Below are 15,848 nucleotides of genomic sequence, written 5' to 3' on the forward strand. Positions count from 1 at the left end.
CTTGGGCGCGGGTTGCCAATTGCACAGTGGTATTATGGTGAGCAAAGAACACTGCTGCCAATACTCCGGAAACTAGTTTGTGAGCTGTGGCAATCCCATATAATTAATTCACCAAGTGTGAAGAATTACATTTTTATATTTTACTTACATAGAAGCAAGAGGAATATGTACGTTAATATGGAAAACACTTTTGCATGGAAAAATCACGGGTAGTGCTGGTTGAAGCCGCATCCATAAATTTAAACCAATAAATTAAAATTCGTAATTATATTTTATTATTGTGTCATGTGTAATTTTCTTTTTCGGAAGACACTGGATCCAACATCTGTCCGTTCCTATTGGAAACATGATGTCCAACCGTGGACGTTCTTCGGCTTATATTAGGGGAACCGGAAAGTAAAGACGGTTTCTTTAGTTAAAATCACACGACTACATTTTTAATAAGTGTTTATTTTTTATCAACTTATATATATATAGCATCTTTATCAACAACCTTTTGCAATTTAGTATACAAATTTTCAATACCGGAGCGGTAAAAATCAATCGGTTTTTCTGTAATATATGTCGACAGAAACGACATTACTTTCCGGTCCCTCTAATATTATAACTTAATAATATACATAAAACAATATGTTTATTATTAATATTGAACTCTACTAGCTATATTACTATTTTTAATGTAATAAGTACCTAAACATAAGTACGTAGCATAAAAAATTGTGATCCAGAAAATTCTATGACGTGATTGTAATGAGATACGCAAAGAGAACAAACAAACGCTCGTATGGTAAATAAATCAAAAGCCACAGAAACTTAGCGTTGCGTTCGCAACAATACCATTAATTATTAACAAGGTCTTCCTCCCTCACGTGTTTAAAAATATATGAAAGCCGATGTCGCATGAAAACAAAACACTGGAAGAGCCAGTATAGTTTCACGTAAATATTTTTAGTAATCACATATTTTTGATCTCTCAAAGTAGGTTCCTTGATTTATTTATTTATAATTAAAGAGATTACTTACTTTATTCGCTAGTTAAAATAAAGTTAAAAGCGTCCAGTTTGATTGAAACTATTATCAAACTGAAATCCAATACAGCGATCCAACCGCATCCCGATTTAAAAGGAGCCCATAAAATACTGAAATATTTAAGTACTTAGATTATTTTTACGAGTGTTTATTATTAGGTATTACATTTATAAATTAGCAACGCTAGCTCAGCGGTAGAGACAGAGACTTGCGGTCGCAGTTCGCGGGTTCTATTCTCGGGATACAATGTTGTGCAATAAACACTGTGCATTAATTATATGGAATTGCCACTGCTCGCAAACAAGTTTTCAGAGAATGGTCAGCAGCGTCCACTATGTACAATAATACCACACTGCGACGTGTCATCCTGTTGATATCTTTCATGAAGGCTTATGCCTTACAGTAGGACTCTTTGGGATGAGACATCAAGTTATGCAATATATGGTTTGTATTGTATTGTATTATGCTTATGATATTTTTTTTTGTTTTTTGTTTATGCATTCTATTGGAACTCTCATAGTTTTGGTGTAGAGCTCGATGTCGTTGTAGTTTATATCCAAATTGAATCTTACTAATTCTTCTCATGAGGTACATAAGAGATCACTGTAAATAATGAATATGTATACATATGTATATATATATATATAGATAATTGTGTGTGTGTGTGTGTGTCCATATCATTTTATTTATTTACGTGGCCTATTATTAAAGAATACAATATGAAATATTAATTAGTTCACGTGAACACGTAATCGTTGCATTTGATTGCATTTCCAATTACAAATTAAAAACCTCCTAATTTTGGTAGTTCGTATATTATTCGTTTCAATTGCTTTCGACATCTAAATAAGCATCTATTTAAGTTAAATCTTAACGTATTTGATCAAATTATAATAAATATGTACTTTATATAACTGCAAGCAATGAGCGGTAACTCCGCGAAAGTATTCCCGGGCTGTGAATGCACAAGCATCGGCTGCTACATTAGGAAGTTCCATTTTTTCACGAACTCGTGTCGCCGAGATCGGATCGCTTCCCGCGCACCAAATAGAGATTAAACATTCAAGGAGTTCGCATACACACTTAGCCCTCATAAATATTCAGGGCGGACCGCGTACAATCAATTCTTACAGTTGCCGAGTGCGGCGGCGAAATATTTGAATTTACGAATAATTTAATACCGAATCGCGAAAACAGTGCGCACCGTAAGCCGATAACACTCGCCTTTTCAAAATGGACAATCAAAACGATTTCATTGTTAATTAAATCCAACATCTCACTTCGTATCGTAAAAATTATTGTCACCTCGTAGCGCGGTTGCTAAACAAACAAAAACAAATTTCAGAGTTACTGCTTTATTTATTTATATAATTTATTTATTTTATATTATTTATTATACACGATAAGATACATTTAAATAGTTTCAATATAATATACAAAAAAGTACAAAGGGACCGCCCTTTACCCCAAGGGAATCTCTTACAGACAACCATAGTATGAAAAAGATAAAAGTACTTATAATGAGTAGACGTCTACAAAAAAAAATATAAAATCTTTTAATAATACACAACAATTACTTACACGACTTAGTATTTAATACAGGTTTCTTGCCGTCTTGAATGAATGGTTTATCCGCTCTTGATATAAATTCGTTTATTATTCGTGTTACAATGTTATCTAGTAACGTCTAACACAATTTGCCAGAACGGCTTGAGAACTACGAATGATGTATATAATATTACATTATATTCGCTAGATGGCGCTAAATTATAAAAGTGGTATCGATTAAACTGCATACTGTTGCAAGTGACGCTACTAGATGGCGTTGTTTTTAACACTTCGTTTTCTTTTTGTATTATGCAAAACTAAAATTGTGATTATCTTTTTTACGTAAAAATTCCAAACATGTGAGTTCTAATACGCATTTACATGCGCTTTCGAATAGTCGATTATTTTTATATTATAAGCATTAAGCTACCACCGACACCGGCACTTAAATTATATATAACAATTTTTCATGAGTTCTTTAAAATATCAACCATATAAGTGAGTCAACAAACCAAGCTCCACACGTTTCGATCAACTAAAATCTCTTGAATGCTAATAAAAGATTTATATAATGAAATACTTTTAACTTTAGATTTAAAACTACAAGACGGAAGGTCTGGGATATCTTGTGGAAACTTATTATATTTAAGTACACTCAGACGAAATATAGACGATACGAGTATATTTTTACTTACATTATATTTATAGTTAAACTTGATGTACGACCATAAAAATTAAAACATAATATTCTTTATTTTAACATGCTTTTATCAGCATTTTCAAATTCTCTATCAAAATAAGATATCTGCTGAGAAGAGCTGGCGAGGAATTCAACAGTTTGTCATTATAATAATATAGTTAAATATATATATAGTTTTACAATGAATTCACCATAATAATTAGCTTCCTGAGTGAAAACCAACAACGTATAATTTCACACATGCCACAATACGTTACAATGAAATGATCACATATATTTTGCTTTTATCATATACTCAAAAGATTTTATTGGATTCATAACCATCATCGTTCCTTCAGTCGTAAGATGTCCTCAGCTGGACACAGGCCTTTACCAGAGATTTCTAAAAGGACCTGTTGGAATCCTGCATTCATCCGGCGAACTTAAATTGTTGTATTAGAGTGAAGTCAAATATTTGATATCTTTAGACGGTTGCTTTATATTTACCCAGAAAACAAGTGGCAAGAGGGATGATTTGTATAAATTATCATAATCGCCTCGTTCGGCAGGCGGGTTGTCGATCGCAATGTGGTATTACTGTACGCAGAGGACGCTGCTGCTCATTCTATGGAAACTTGTTTGTGAGCAGTGCCAATCTTTTATAAATAAAGTACAACGTGTGAAAGATTCTTCTTCTTCTTCTTCTTCCTTCCCTTTTCCTTTTATTTGGGGTCGGGTCTCCTTATCAATTTGCGCCGGGCCACTCTATCCTGGGTTGTCCCTGCATCAAGTTGAAGGGTTTCCAGTTCCTTTCTGATATTAGACCACCACGTAGCTTTTGGACGCCCTCTCCCTCTAGGGAATTCTGGGAGGCTTAAGGCAGTTTTTACCACGTGGTCATCTGGTTTTCGTTGAATGTGGCCATACCATCGCAATCTATTTTCCTGTAATTTTCTGGGTATCGAAGCTACCTTAAACGAACCTCTGATATATTTGTTCCGTATTCTGTCCATTCTAGTGACGCCACCCGACCATCTAAACATCTTCATCTCATTGACATAAAGTGTTTGCTAGTGTCTCTGACTTACAGTCCAGCATTCCGAGCCGTAGAGCATAGCTGGTCTCACAACGGCTTTGTAGACTTTACCCTTGGTCTTAATGGGCATACGACTACCACATAGAACTGATTGTAATCAGAAAAATCAAACCCGCGACATACGATCGCAAGTCCGCGATATTCAACCGCTAGGCTACCAATGCTCAAGTTGCTTTGTTAGTACTATGTTATTTGCATTATGAATAATGCAAAACCCACCCCTATTTCCCTCAAGGGCGGGCGTTAATAATAAAAGAATAGAAACAATATTTACTATGCAATTATAAAATACTGTGTGCGTTATTATATCACAGATAAAATTGTATTTTTTCCTCTTTTACTTTTTTATTTTATTTTCCAGTACTAATCTTGTATTATTAAATCGCTTTAATTACGTCACTAGTGACGTAAGGGGTCATTAGCTGTAGTGCTTTGCAGGAGAATAAAAATTAAATAACAACTGTAACAACTAATGCAAATATATATGACAGTAGTTGTTACCTTAGTAGTGTTTTTAAAAGCGTGACGTCAGCGTTTATGCCATTACTGACATTATTTACATGAACAGTTTTTCTCCAATAAAACATAATTTCGCATCAATGTCCTATATTCGAGTAATTGCGTAAAAATATTTCGAGACATTCGAATGATTCGTCGATTCGAACGATAAACGTGTGGTCACTCCAAAATAGAAACAGGGATGTTGGAGGGTTGTTGAAAATACTTTTAATATATAGTTTATTTCATTTATTTAAATACTTAAGTTCATTTTTGTTTCATGTATACAATTTTTTACAGTACAAACATTATTCAACCCGTTTTTTTAATTGAATTTTATTTTTACGTAATTTTTTTATTAGTAATATATTTTATTTCTGATACCTTTTTATACAACTTACATCTATGACTCTTTTTATGTCAGTTTTAAATACGAAATAAATAAAGCTTTGTTGTATGAAACACGAGAAATATTACTTCTCTGACTATCCACTTCAGTGCATGTATACCTTTAATATAGTTCCACTCTACAGGATGGTTGCCATATGAATAATGATCGTTGTATTGTTCCAGGGACCTCGCACCGGCGGTGCTGGCAGCAGTCGTACATTGTGGTCATCCTTCTGGTACAAATGGATTTTTTAGTCTGATTCCCTTAAGATAAATTGTATTTAGTTAGTTTAACTAATTCAAAATGTTTATGTAAAGAATCACCTTCGTTAAAAATAGAATTTAGTACATTTTTTAGTTCTTACCAAACGTATAGTTCATTGGACACAAAGAACATATCATCCGAAATCTTCTATCATATCTTTAATGTTATAAATGAGAAGTTTATATGAGAGGATGTAAAGGTTTTGAAAATAATGTTTTTCCACATTTCGGCTTTTATAGTGTGAAGTAAAAATCATTCCAGCTAGCGTACACTTCATGTTTTAATGTAGTCAGTGTCACAAATAATTGTATGAGGCTTACAAATTGTTCAATACAACAAAACAGGGGTGTCAAACTCATGACCCGCGGTACGCATGCCTTTTGAGACGAACATGTTTTTAGCCCTGTCAATATATTCGTTGGGTCAATTTTGATAATAGCCTCGGTCAATAAAATTTATTCAGAAATAGAAAAGATGGTATCATAATACGATATTTGTTTCTTATCAATATTGTTTTTTTTTTGTGGACCACCTAAAAGTGAGCATCTTATTCGGTCCAAGCTTTTGAGTTTGACACCCCTGCAATAAAACATTTAAAATTGTATGGGTTTATATGTAGGTATTTACAATAGCTGAGTTCGATATACTTAACGCGAACTTCACTCTCATCCATTTCCTAAGTCTCTTGCTTTCTTTTCCTATGTACTATAGGTGTCATAATACCTGATAGTGTAATGTTTACCAATGCATTGCCGTGCCACATTGCGGTGCCGCACTTATTATAACTACGCAATGTATGTGCCAAAATTTTATAACGTCTGCTACGTCGGATGTACGCATTAGCGACTTCACAGTTTTATTTACGTTTACGTGAATAAGGGCAGAACCACAATCGTGTAATTCGATGTATTTAAAGCTTGCTACACACGCTTGTTGAATGAAATGTAAATATTATTGTAAACTAAATGCACGGCGAGACCATTGCCACGTGTTACGTGCTACGTTACATTTACATCGTTTGTTACATGATCTTATAAAGTAACATGTTAGTTGTAACAATACATATCTTTTATTGAGGTAAGAGATATAACTAAGCTATTTATGTTTACATAACTTTATAAATGTACAGATTATTGTGCGACCTCGACAATGTAAATAAAGATTAAATAAATTAGTATAAAATTATGGCAACCGACAGTTTCTTTTTCCGCACCTATTTCTCCCTAGACACAAGAAAGATGAAGATATAATATACATACAACATTGGAACTTTTAACAGAATTTTTATTGACATCTGTGAAGAAGAAGCAGAAAGAAACTCTCAAACAACACATCTTTTAATAAAGTTTAACACAGGTTTATACATATACACTTTATCAGATATATCCTAAATGAAATCAAAATAATTAGGCGTCATCACTGCCAAGGATTCTTGTCATTTAAATATTCGTCTATTGAATAATATGCTTTTTCCTTCAATTTATCTTTAATAACTGTTTTAAATATGTATGTAAAATTAATATTTATCCATTCTTACCATCTAATCCCTAATAAATTCACAGTTCAAATGCAAAAATTATGACGACATACGAGATAATATTTTTACCTGCAAAGTTTAAGGAAAATTGGAAGGTAAAGGTCCTCCAAGTGGGATCGCTATTAACAAAATGATTTGAAGTGAACATCTCTTTATGTATTTGCTAAAAAAATCCTCGGTCGACAGCCGATATAAGGTATTATAAAAACTGCCTGTACAAAAGCAATTAAGTTGGAGTGGCCGCCCCGACGACAAGAGTTGTTACGTTCCAATTTTATTATTACGATAAGTATTCAACGATAATACTTTCATATATTTATTAATACATTTAATATTCTTTTATAATGAAACAGTATATTTTTTATAAATACATTATATTTACAGCTTTATTTTTTTTAAATCATGAGAATTCATATAATTTTTTCATCAAGGCTTATTCACATCCGCCTTAAATGAGTATAAACATGTTTTTTTTTAATAATAGTGTTTTTAAAACAGTGCTCAAAGATCTTATTCTAGATCTTAGCTAAGGAAGATTGCGTATCCTCTTTTTTATACTAATAATCTTCTTCTCTCGTCTTAGTCGTATCCTCATGAATGGGTCGTGAAAAAACATATCGCACAAATTTTGTTCACGCATTAGTCCAGTGATTCCCAAAGTGGTCTATATCGACCCCTATGGGTCTATGACAACCTGCAAGGGGTCTACATCAGCGAAAAAATTTGGGGGTCCATGAAATTAAAATGGGGGTCCACGATAGTGGATCTCAACACATACATTGATAGTACCTATTTACTTACATCATACTATCTTGTAATATCAAAACATTTACATTATATAAAAGTACCTATGAAGTAAAAAAAATATTATATTTATGTTTATAAAATTGTGTAAGTCGTAGAATATTGGTATTCGCTTTGTGGTCGCAATACATTTTGAACTTGTAAAAACCTGAGAGTCGCAGTCTCGTGTTTATTTAATGTTACGTATATTTTACATAACAGATACAAAATTTTATTTTGAGTAGTTTTAATTAAAATTCAATTAATAAATGTTTAAATTAACACGTGTTTTAACTTTAAGTTTTTAACACTATACTTAAGTACAGTTAGAAATTTACAGGAAATCAATATCAGGTAAGTCTACCCAACACGGAAAAATATGACAAGAGGGTCTACGACACAAAAAAGTTTGGGGAGCTCTGCATTAGTCCAACGATCATCAACCGTCCTCTACCCCTTTCACCCGCCACATTGCCGATAACAATTGGCTGTCGTGACGTATGCGCTAAAGGAGATGTAAGAGGGAATGTATTCGTCCAAGGAGGTAATGCACTCACTGAAAAAACATTCTTTATTTGCACCTAACTTGCACCTACGCTGATAAACTATTTTCATTAGCCAAGGCTACGGTACGGAGGCAGGTTAAAGCGCGCTCACTTTCTACGATGCTCAGGAGCTAAAGAGCGAAATGGTCATCATTGTTCGTCGAACAACAGACATGCTCGGGCTGTACAACAGCCTTCATCACGCGGTGGGAGCAATGAGAATCAAGGTCCGATCGCAATATTCATCGATGTGGCGAATACGGCAACCGCCGCACAGATACTGGCGCACAAGACAAATAGCTTATTCAGATTATCCGAGCTCCTTCTTGCAATGTGGCCACAGTAATTGTTATTTACAACTTCAATAAGCAGGTGTGTCTGATTTACAATTGATTTGATCTTAATACAGCGTGAGTCCAGCGTGTGCCCATAATCAGGTGAATCCATGAGTATGGAAATTTTTAGTTTTTTTCTAAAGCAAACATGACCGCCGTGTTACTTTGGCATATCGTTATTTTGATATTACATTCTATTACACACGCTATAAAAGCCATTGCTTTTTTGTTCAATCTATCGCATTGTCATCGACGTGTAGTATACAGCCGATAGTATTGCGGGAAATAGCAACTACGGTATAATGGATGGTGTTATGCAACAAACCTCTTTGCTTCTTTATTCTTGTATAAATTATACAGATTCCAAATAGGCTGCCATGATCACTTGTCTACAAAACTATAGCTGCTGCGCTTGAAGGCACATGTGTTATCGCCCAAGTATTAACCCGCGAGGATCGACCGATCATTATCTTTATCTTTGTCTTTAAGCGAAAATAATTCAATTGTCTATTTGATTGACAACGGATTTCCAATAACACCTACGATGTAAGTGGAGGGGGTATTCATGTGTGCTAAAAATCGTTTATTATACTTAACCACCTATAACCAATATTGGTCATAACTCCCCAGTAATCGGAATGGCTTTATGAATGATATTATGCAAGATGTGATAGATAATACCGGAGATAATTTTTTAAAATTTAAAATAAAAAATATAATTATATAAAATATAATTATATTTATTTTATATATATTAAATTATTATTATGTCTATTCTAAATTTAAAATTTACTTTACTCTTACGTCCTTTAAATCAATATAACTTATTGCTATTTTCAAAAACTTTGAAATGTGTAATGTTAATAGAACTTACTAGTAACTGGAAAACAAACATACACGAAGACCACATAACTAGGGCAAACAAGTACTATGAACTAGTTAACGAAATAACAAGAAATAAATTTATTATAAACGTGCAATCGTAGGTCGCGGATTTGATTCCTGGGATTAACAACGTTAATTAATTCACACTTTGTGTATTAATTATGTGGCATAGCCACCGCTTGAAAGAAAGTTTTGCAAGGATGAGCAGCATCTTACTCTGTGTACTATAGAACCATACTTCGATCGCCATCCCACCTGTTAAGTGTGGCGATTTTAGTATATCTCTTCATAGATATATTTTGGGGAAGAGCTATGACTTGCAGTGGTCATCTATGGGCTTAAACGACGACGACGGTGGAGATAGAATCTCGACCAGCTCTAGATGAGGCTCTCCACAATATGCAACCAAGGAGTTGTAAATAATTTTAGTCGCATCGCCCGCATACAATCAGATAACTTTAATGAACTACTATTTGTGTGGAAAGTAAAACGTTCAAGAGTACTTGGGTGATCACCTACACGCTGGTCTGATCAAGTCAAATCAATAACTAAACTCCTAAATACTACTGCCTTGAAAGTAGAGGATGGAATAGTATGGAAAGGGCGTGTAATCCTACAGAGATAGCTAATAAGATAAAAGGGAAATATCTCTATACACTGTTTAAGAAATGATGCCTGTGAAGAACAAACTTGACTTGACTTCTAAAGCAGCATTAAAAGGATTATTTAAAACTTGGTTACGTAAAGTTTGGTTGATTAGGCTTCGGCGACTCTAAGGCGGACGATGGTTCGACGTGGTCTCGAACCATCGTGATAGCACCACGAGGGTTTCGGGGGTAGCGTATCCACGCATACCCCGGGACGGGCTATCGAAAAATAGCACGGCGCGAGGGAAGACCGCGTGGCGATCCCTGATCGGGAGATACCGCGGTCCCCCGTTTAGCGCAGAGGGCGACCACCGGGGGGGGTTTTAGTGGGTAGGAATCCCACATACCCCTGTCCTCCTAGAGGCAGGGCATCTTGAATACCGGAAGATTTCCCTCACCGAAACAAAAAAAAAGTTTGGTTGGTTAAGTTGAACGACAATGCATTGCAAGAAGGGATACTTCAACCTGATACGCGGGTCGTCAACCTAAAGCATTTGAGGACTTGGCACAGTGGAACCATGGGATGCTGGGAATTTAGGAGTCATTGGACGTCTGATTCACAGTAGCTTATAAACACTCATAGTAAAATTTGTTTCTGGTGATCAGTAGTTTATTATGTCGTACGTTTTAAAAGATTTAGAGATCGTTAATGATTACTGCATTACGGCAGCATTAACGTATCGAAGACACAAAGAACGGAAATAATGAAAGGCGCGCGCGGGGCGGCCGCGTCCGGCTAACGGACGTTATCGCCTAACGAGAATCGATGGCTCTTTTTAATTGGTTCGCACTCCCAGCGCCGGACTCGGAGATCGCCTCTTTGTCTTTTGCTAATCGAAATTCGGGCCAAGCGCGAGCGCGCGATAGCGAATTTTTCTCTAAAGAATGCCGAACTATAAAACAAATATCGATCCCTACGACTCGCTAGATACACTTGATACTTACGTATCGCAGATCAAGAAACACAAGGCTGGCTAGTCTGCTGAATGAAGAAGCCCTCGTCTGAACTGATTCGAAGTTTTTCGATTTGTTTACAATCGTTAGTAAACGTAACTCAATCGTATTTTACTACTGTCTTTCTTGACTAACAAAAACGGCGCTTTCAAAAGAAACTCCAATGCAAATAAAATATATTTCAAAACACATAAACACACAAAATTATAGTATACCTTCAATATCAAATCGTTTTACTCATTGCTAAGGACCGTTTCCCCCTGAACATAGTACATATCTTAATTCTAAATCATCTTCTTTATTATAATGCGTCACTTATTCATCTTTGGCACATTGAAAAGCAGCTTGAAGATTATTGACAAGAAGACGAGCAGGTTTGGACTGACCAGCTAATAAGACTACGAAATTTGGCGCGTCAAAGGTAACTAAGACTTTTCTAGACACCGTCACATGTTACAGAAAATACTCCTGTACTCTGAGCACGCAGATTCTCGTAAAGGTTGGTAATGGACATAAAGCCTAATTTCGACTTTGAGATCGCGCGAAATGTAGTCTTAACTGCGTAATTCACTTCACAGTACATTCAATCGCCTGTCAGTTTGTATAAAAAAATAACGCTCAAATTAAAATTACAATTTCACATCGAACAATTAACGCGTTCTGTGGTGACATCAGTAAAATGTTTCGTACAATGTTAAGCGTAAATTAATAGCAGCGCGAGTGAAAAGTTTCGTTGTGGCCTCAAAAGCTTTAAAATTAATTAATATTTAAAAAATAATTTCCGGCGTTGGCGTTGCAGAATACACTTATAATCGATACAAGCTTTTAATGAGAAAATTATAATCTATGACTAAAATTCATTCATACAGGGTGATTGGCAACGGAGGTAATACCTTTAAAGAGGTGAATGCATAATTCATTTTTTTAATAGACTCTCATTGCTGCCCAAATAGCATCTGCAGATTCAGATACGAGGTGGCAGGACGCAGAATCCGCCTAGCCTGAGACGAGGGCTCCCGCTATATCAATTTTACTGGATTAAGAGGCCGCCTGGCCCTTATATCACTTCGGTGAACACTTCGTGGAGTGACCAAGGTCAAGGGTCCCCACAAAGGGACCTCAGTTTAGGTTGTCACTAGTCGATAATAACAATAGTTCCTTTGCTGCCAATTAATGCATGAAACTGATCCAAAACTCGACGGTTTTAGAAATAATAGATAACGTATTGCTAATACAGTAAGAAGATCCAATCTCAAATTAGGATTATTACATATTAAAATTAATTGCAGACTTTTTACTACCAGTAAGTCAATGCCTGTTCCATTTAAGTAGCAAAAATATATTAATATAATATATTTCAAAGTAATCGCTTTTCATGGAGTGATCGGAAAGGGGGGTAAAAACAATAAAGCGTTTTGCTGACAACTGCTCTTCTTTCACCCCTTTACAGCTTTTACACCAATAACTAATCAGCCTGTATAAACATGCCTATATAAGTGATCTACAGGGAAATGTTTTTTTCTTGGTTTCGTCTGTAGGTCCTCTTGTACCATCTTTATTTATGACCACCATTTCTCTCAAAATATTTTATTTAATAATTTGTTTAATTAGCATTCTCTACCTCTTGTCTATCACAATTTCTTCTATTCTCTCTTCTCTTATTAATTACATTAGTTATCACTTACACGGCATTCACTACACATATATAAAATTTTATTTCTAATTTTCATTTTACATTTTCCGTCATTATTTAATATTTTAATAAACATAGGTTTTTATTTCAATTAAAAATTTATCTCATTTTATCATCATAATTGATTTTCTCCTTACTCGATCTAAGTTATCTTTTGTTTAACTAAATCTTTAATTTTTTAAAACCTTTTTACATATCGCAGGAAGATGCGACGAGTCCCATCATCACTCATGAGGGAAGCGCTGCTGTTGGTGATTTTTTTCTAGCAGTTCTCTCTCACAATTCTCTCTCTGCCCTCCGTATACGGGAAAGCAAGTGAACATAATCACAGGCAAGTGTTACCGGAGTTCCTTGTAATGAAACTAACAAATATGCCTATGTAAATAAAAAAAATGGTGATTAATCAAGTCATCGATTTCTGTTTCATTTCATATCGTGGTAAAACTCAGTGAGGATTTCCAGAAGTTTCACTTCCAAAATTTATTTATATTGTTATTAGGGATACGCCAATGACTTTTGACGGTACGAAATTTGACAGGACAGGTTATATCATCATCATCATCATCACATCAATCACAGGCCTCCCTCAAAGATCGCAACGATGACCGATCTTACACTGCCCTGCACGCAGCGATCTCCTGCGACATCAACTATGTCGTCAGTCCAACTAGTGGGGTGTCTATTCACACCTTCATGCCTTTTCCAGCTGGTGATGGCCACGCGAGACCTTTTTAGCCTCTTCGGCTGATAAACTAATGTGTCTTATACATTCAAATATATTTATTTTATATGTATATATAACAAATATAAATATAGTATAACATATCCAGTAAACCAAAGTACTTTTTATTACACATATGTAGACATAGATATAGCGTACCAAGTTAGGATGCTTCCCGCGAGCGCGCCTGGCAAGGCCCCAGTCGAACGAAACCGCATTTTAGCCTGCAACAACTTTAATTGACAGCAGAAACCGCAGGCCGGCGCGAGTTAAGCTTTGCCACTCCAAATAATTCAACACTTCTCTGAAACGGCGCGCTGTTCAAGTTTATTTTGGGATTGTATCGTTAATGGCAATTGATGTTTTTTTTTAAATCGTAATCATTGCTATCTATAATATACAGTACTTACGATAGGCTTTATAGGAAGGCAGCAATGGAGAGAGTTATTGCTGAGAGATCGAATGAGAAACGAGGAGATCGGTTGCACGAAAAATTGCTCGTCTGCAACATTGGGTGGGGCATATATCTCGTGCAACGTATGATGTTTTAAATGTTTGATTTACTTGAAAGTTGTATGATATAGTATAACAAGTAAGTATATTGTTGACTATAAGGGCGTTAACAATTTCATCGAGCCGAAACCTACAACGCTAACTCTTTAGGTACTATATCAGCCACAAAATGTATGTAGATAATAGATGGCAGTGTTGTCAATATATGTATTTCATAAGCTCAAGTGTTTGCCGATTCGACTTCGCCGGAATGCCGACATCTTTTCCCTTCTCTATAGTATTTTGTTTAACACTCTTACTCTATTTCTTTTCCTACGTGACTCACATGATAAGTTGCTGAAATAGTCACTCTACTATTTTTATGGGGAAATCTTTTACTATTGTCATTGTCAGGTTTTGGAATGAATTGCCAGAAGCAATAAGATACGCTAAATCAATGTCAGCGTTTAAAAAGATGGTAAAAGAGCACTTCCTTGGCTTTTTAAACAAGATTCTGTGTAGCGTTTATAAGTATATGTCTTTATATGTATATTTAAATAATTTTATACATGCATGTATGTATAGTAATGTATGTATTTGTATATATGTACACCCTTAGCTACCTTATCCTGCATATCTCTCATCTCCATCCAAAAATTGCCTAGTAGAGATCGCTTCTAGCGATAAGACCGCCTCTTGTACCTGTATATAAATTGTTTCTTTTTTAGATATTACCTGTGTACAATAAAGTGTAAAATAGATAATTAATAATACTTCACAGATAATAAATACGATTATTTTAATGCAATACAATTATACAATAGAGGAGATTTGGCTAAGTGTCCTCCGTTATCTGTAATAAAAAAACCCGCTAAGGTATTCAGTAGTAACAAGCAATAAAAGGGTGAGCTATAATATTTGTGTATAAAAGTGATTCTAGTCGGTGGTATAATAAACACAGTTTCACGAAGTAGTCGCCAGTTAAGTTTAATTAACCGGAGAGAGACCGCCGGCACAATGACGCAGACTCCGTCTGATCTGGCCGGCAGATATTCGCGGATTTCCCCGGACTGCAAACGAGCAAGTATATCTACGCAGACTTATTTACTGCACAAGACTCTTCATCTGTTAATATCTGACTTGCTACTTTCAAAAGTTACTGGCCTGTTACAGTCCAGAAGAAATATAAATCAAACGTGTTTCGAAGTGTACAATTTATACTAAAAGTTTTTTTATTTTTTATAATAAACAACAATTTCTTTCAAAAATAAGTTTCTATGTTTTATTTGACGTCATATATTTGACAGCGGACTAGTGTATATATTTAATCTGTGGTTTTTATTGGAAAATTCAAGTAATGTTTTTACTATTTTCATATGAATTTGACCTTTTTTTCACAAGAATTAATACGAAAATAGTAAGTTATTTAAAAATGAAGTATAATATCACATAGTATATTAATTTGATGCCAGTTTCTACCAAAATTTGACTTTTCAGGTGTAAAATGGTCTCCGTTTTACATAAACATTTATAAGAAAAGGACCAATATTTAGCCACTTCTGCACATGCAGTGGTAGTCGTGCAATAAAGTGCACCGCCCGCCAGCCCGCTGATAAATGCGCATGCGGCAAACAATGCAAATTACACAACCGCCACCGTCAAATCACTCAACACGTGTTTCACTCCTCCACGGGGCATCTTCAGGAGTTATGTTACACCGATTAGTGCCAAACACAGAATTTGGCTGAAGG

At 35.1% G+C, this 15,848-nt stretch overlaps 1 protein-coding gene across 1 annotated transcript in view; it reads left to right on the top strand.

Annotated features, from left to right (window-relative positions):
* The window catches only part of LOC137931223 (neurotrimin-like), a 90,902-nt gene extending 77,283 nt beyond the window's left edge, over positions 1-13,619 (top strand). Inside the window, exon 12 of the mRNA XM_068774633.1 lies at positions 13,423-13,619. Within this exon, the coding sequence (XP_068630734.1) occupies positions 13,423-13,619 (197 nt within the window). The remainder of the gene's footprint in view (positions 1-13,422) is intronic.
* Positions 13,620-15,848: the final 2,229 nt, after the last annotated feature.

Source organism: Battus philenor, unplaced genomic scaffold (assembly GCF_028537555.1).
Source record: "Battus philenor isolate CCGP_79_NKW_IND1 unplaced genomic scaffold, ilBatPhil1.0.hap1 SCAF_7, whole genome shotgun sequence".
In the NCBI taxonomy this organism is placed as follows: domain Eukaryota; kingdom Metazoa; phylum Arthropoda; class Insecta; order Lepidoptera; family Papilionidae; genus Battus; species Battus philenor.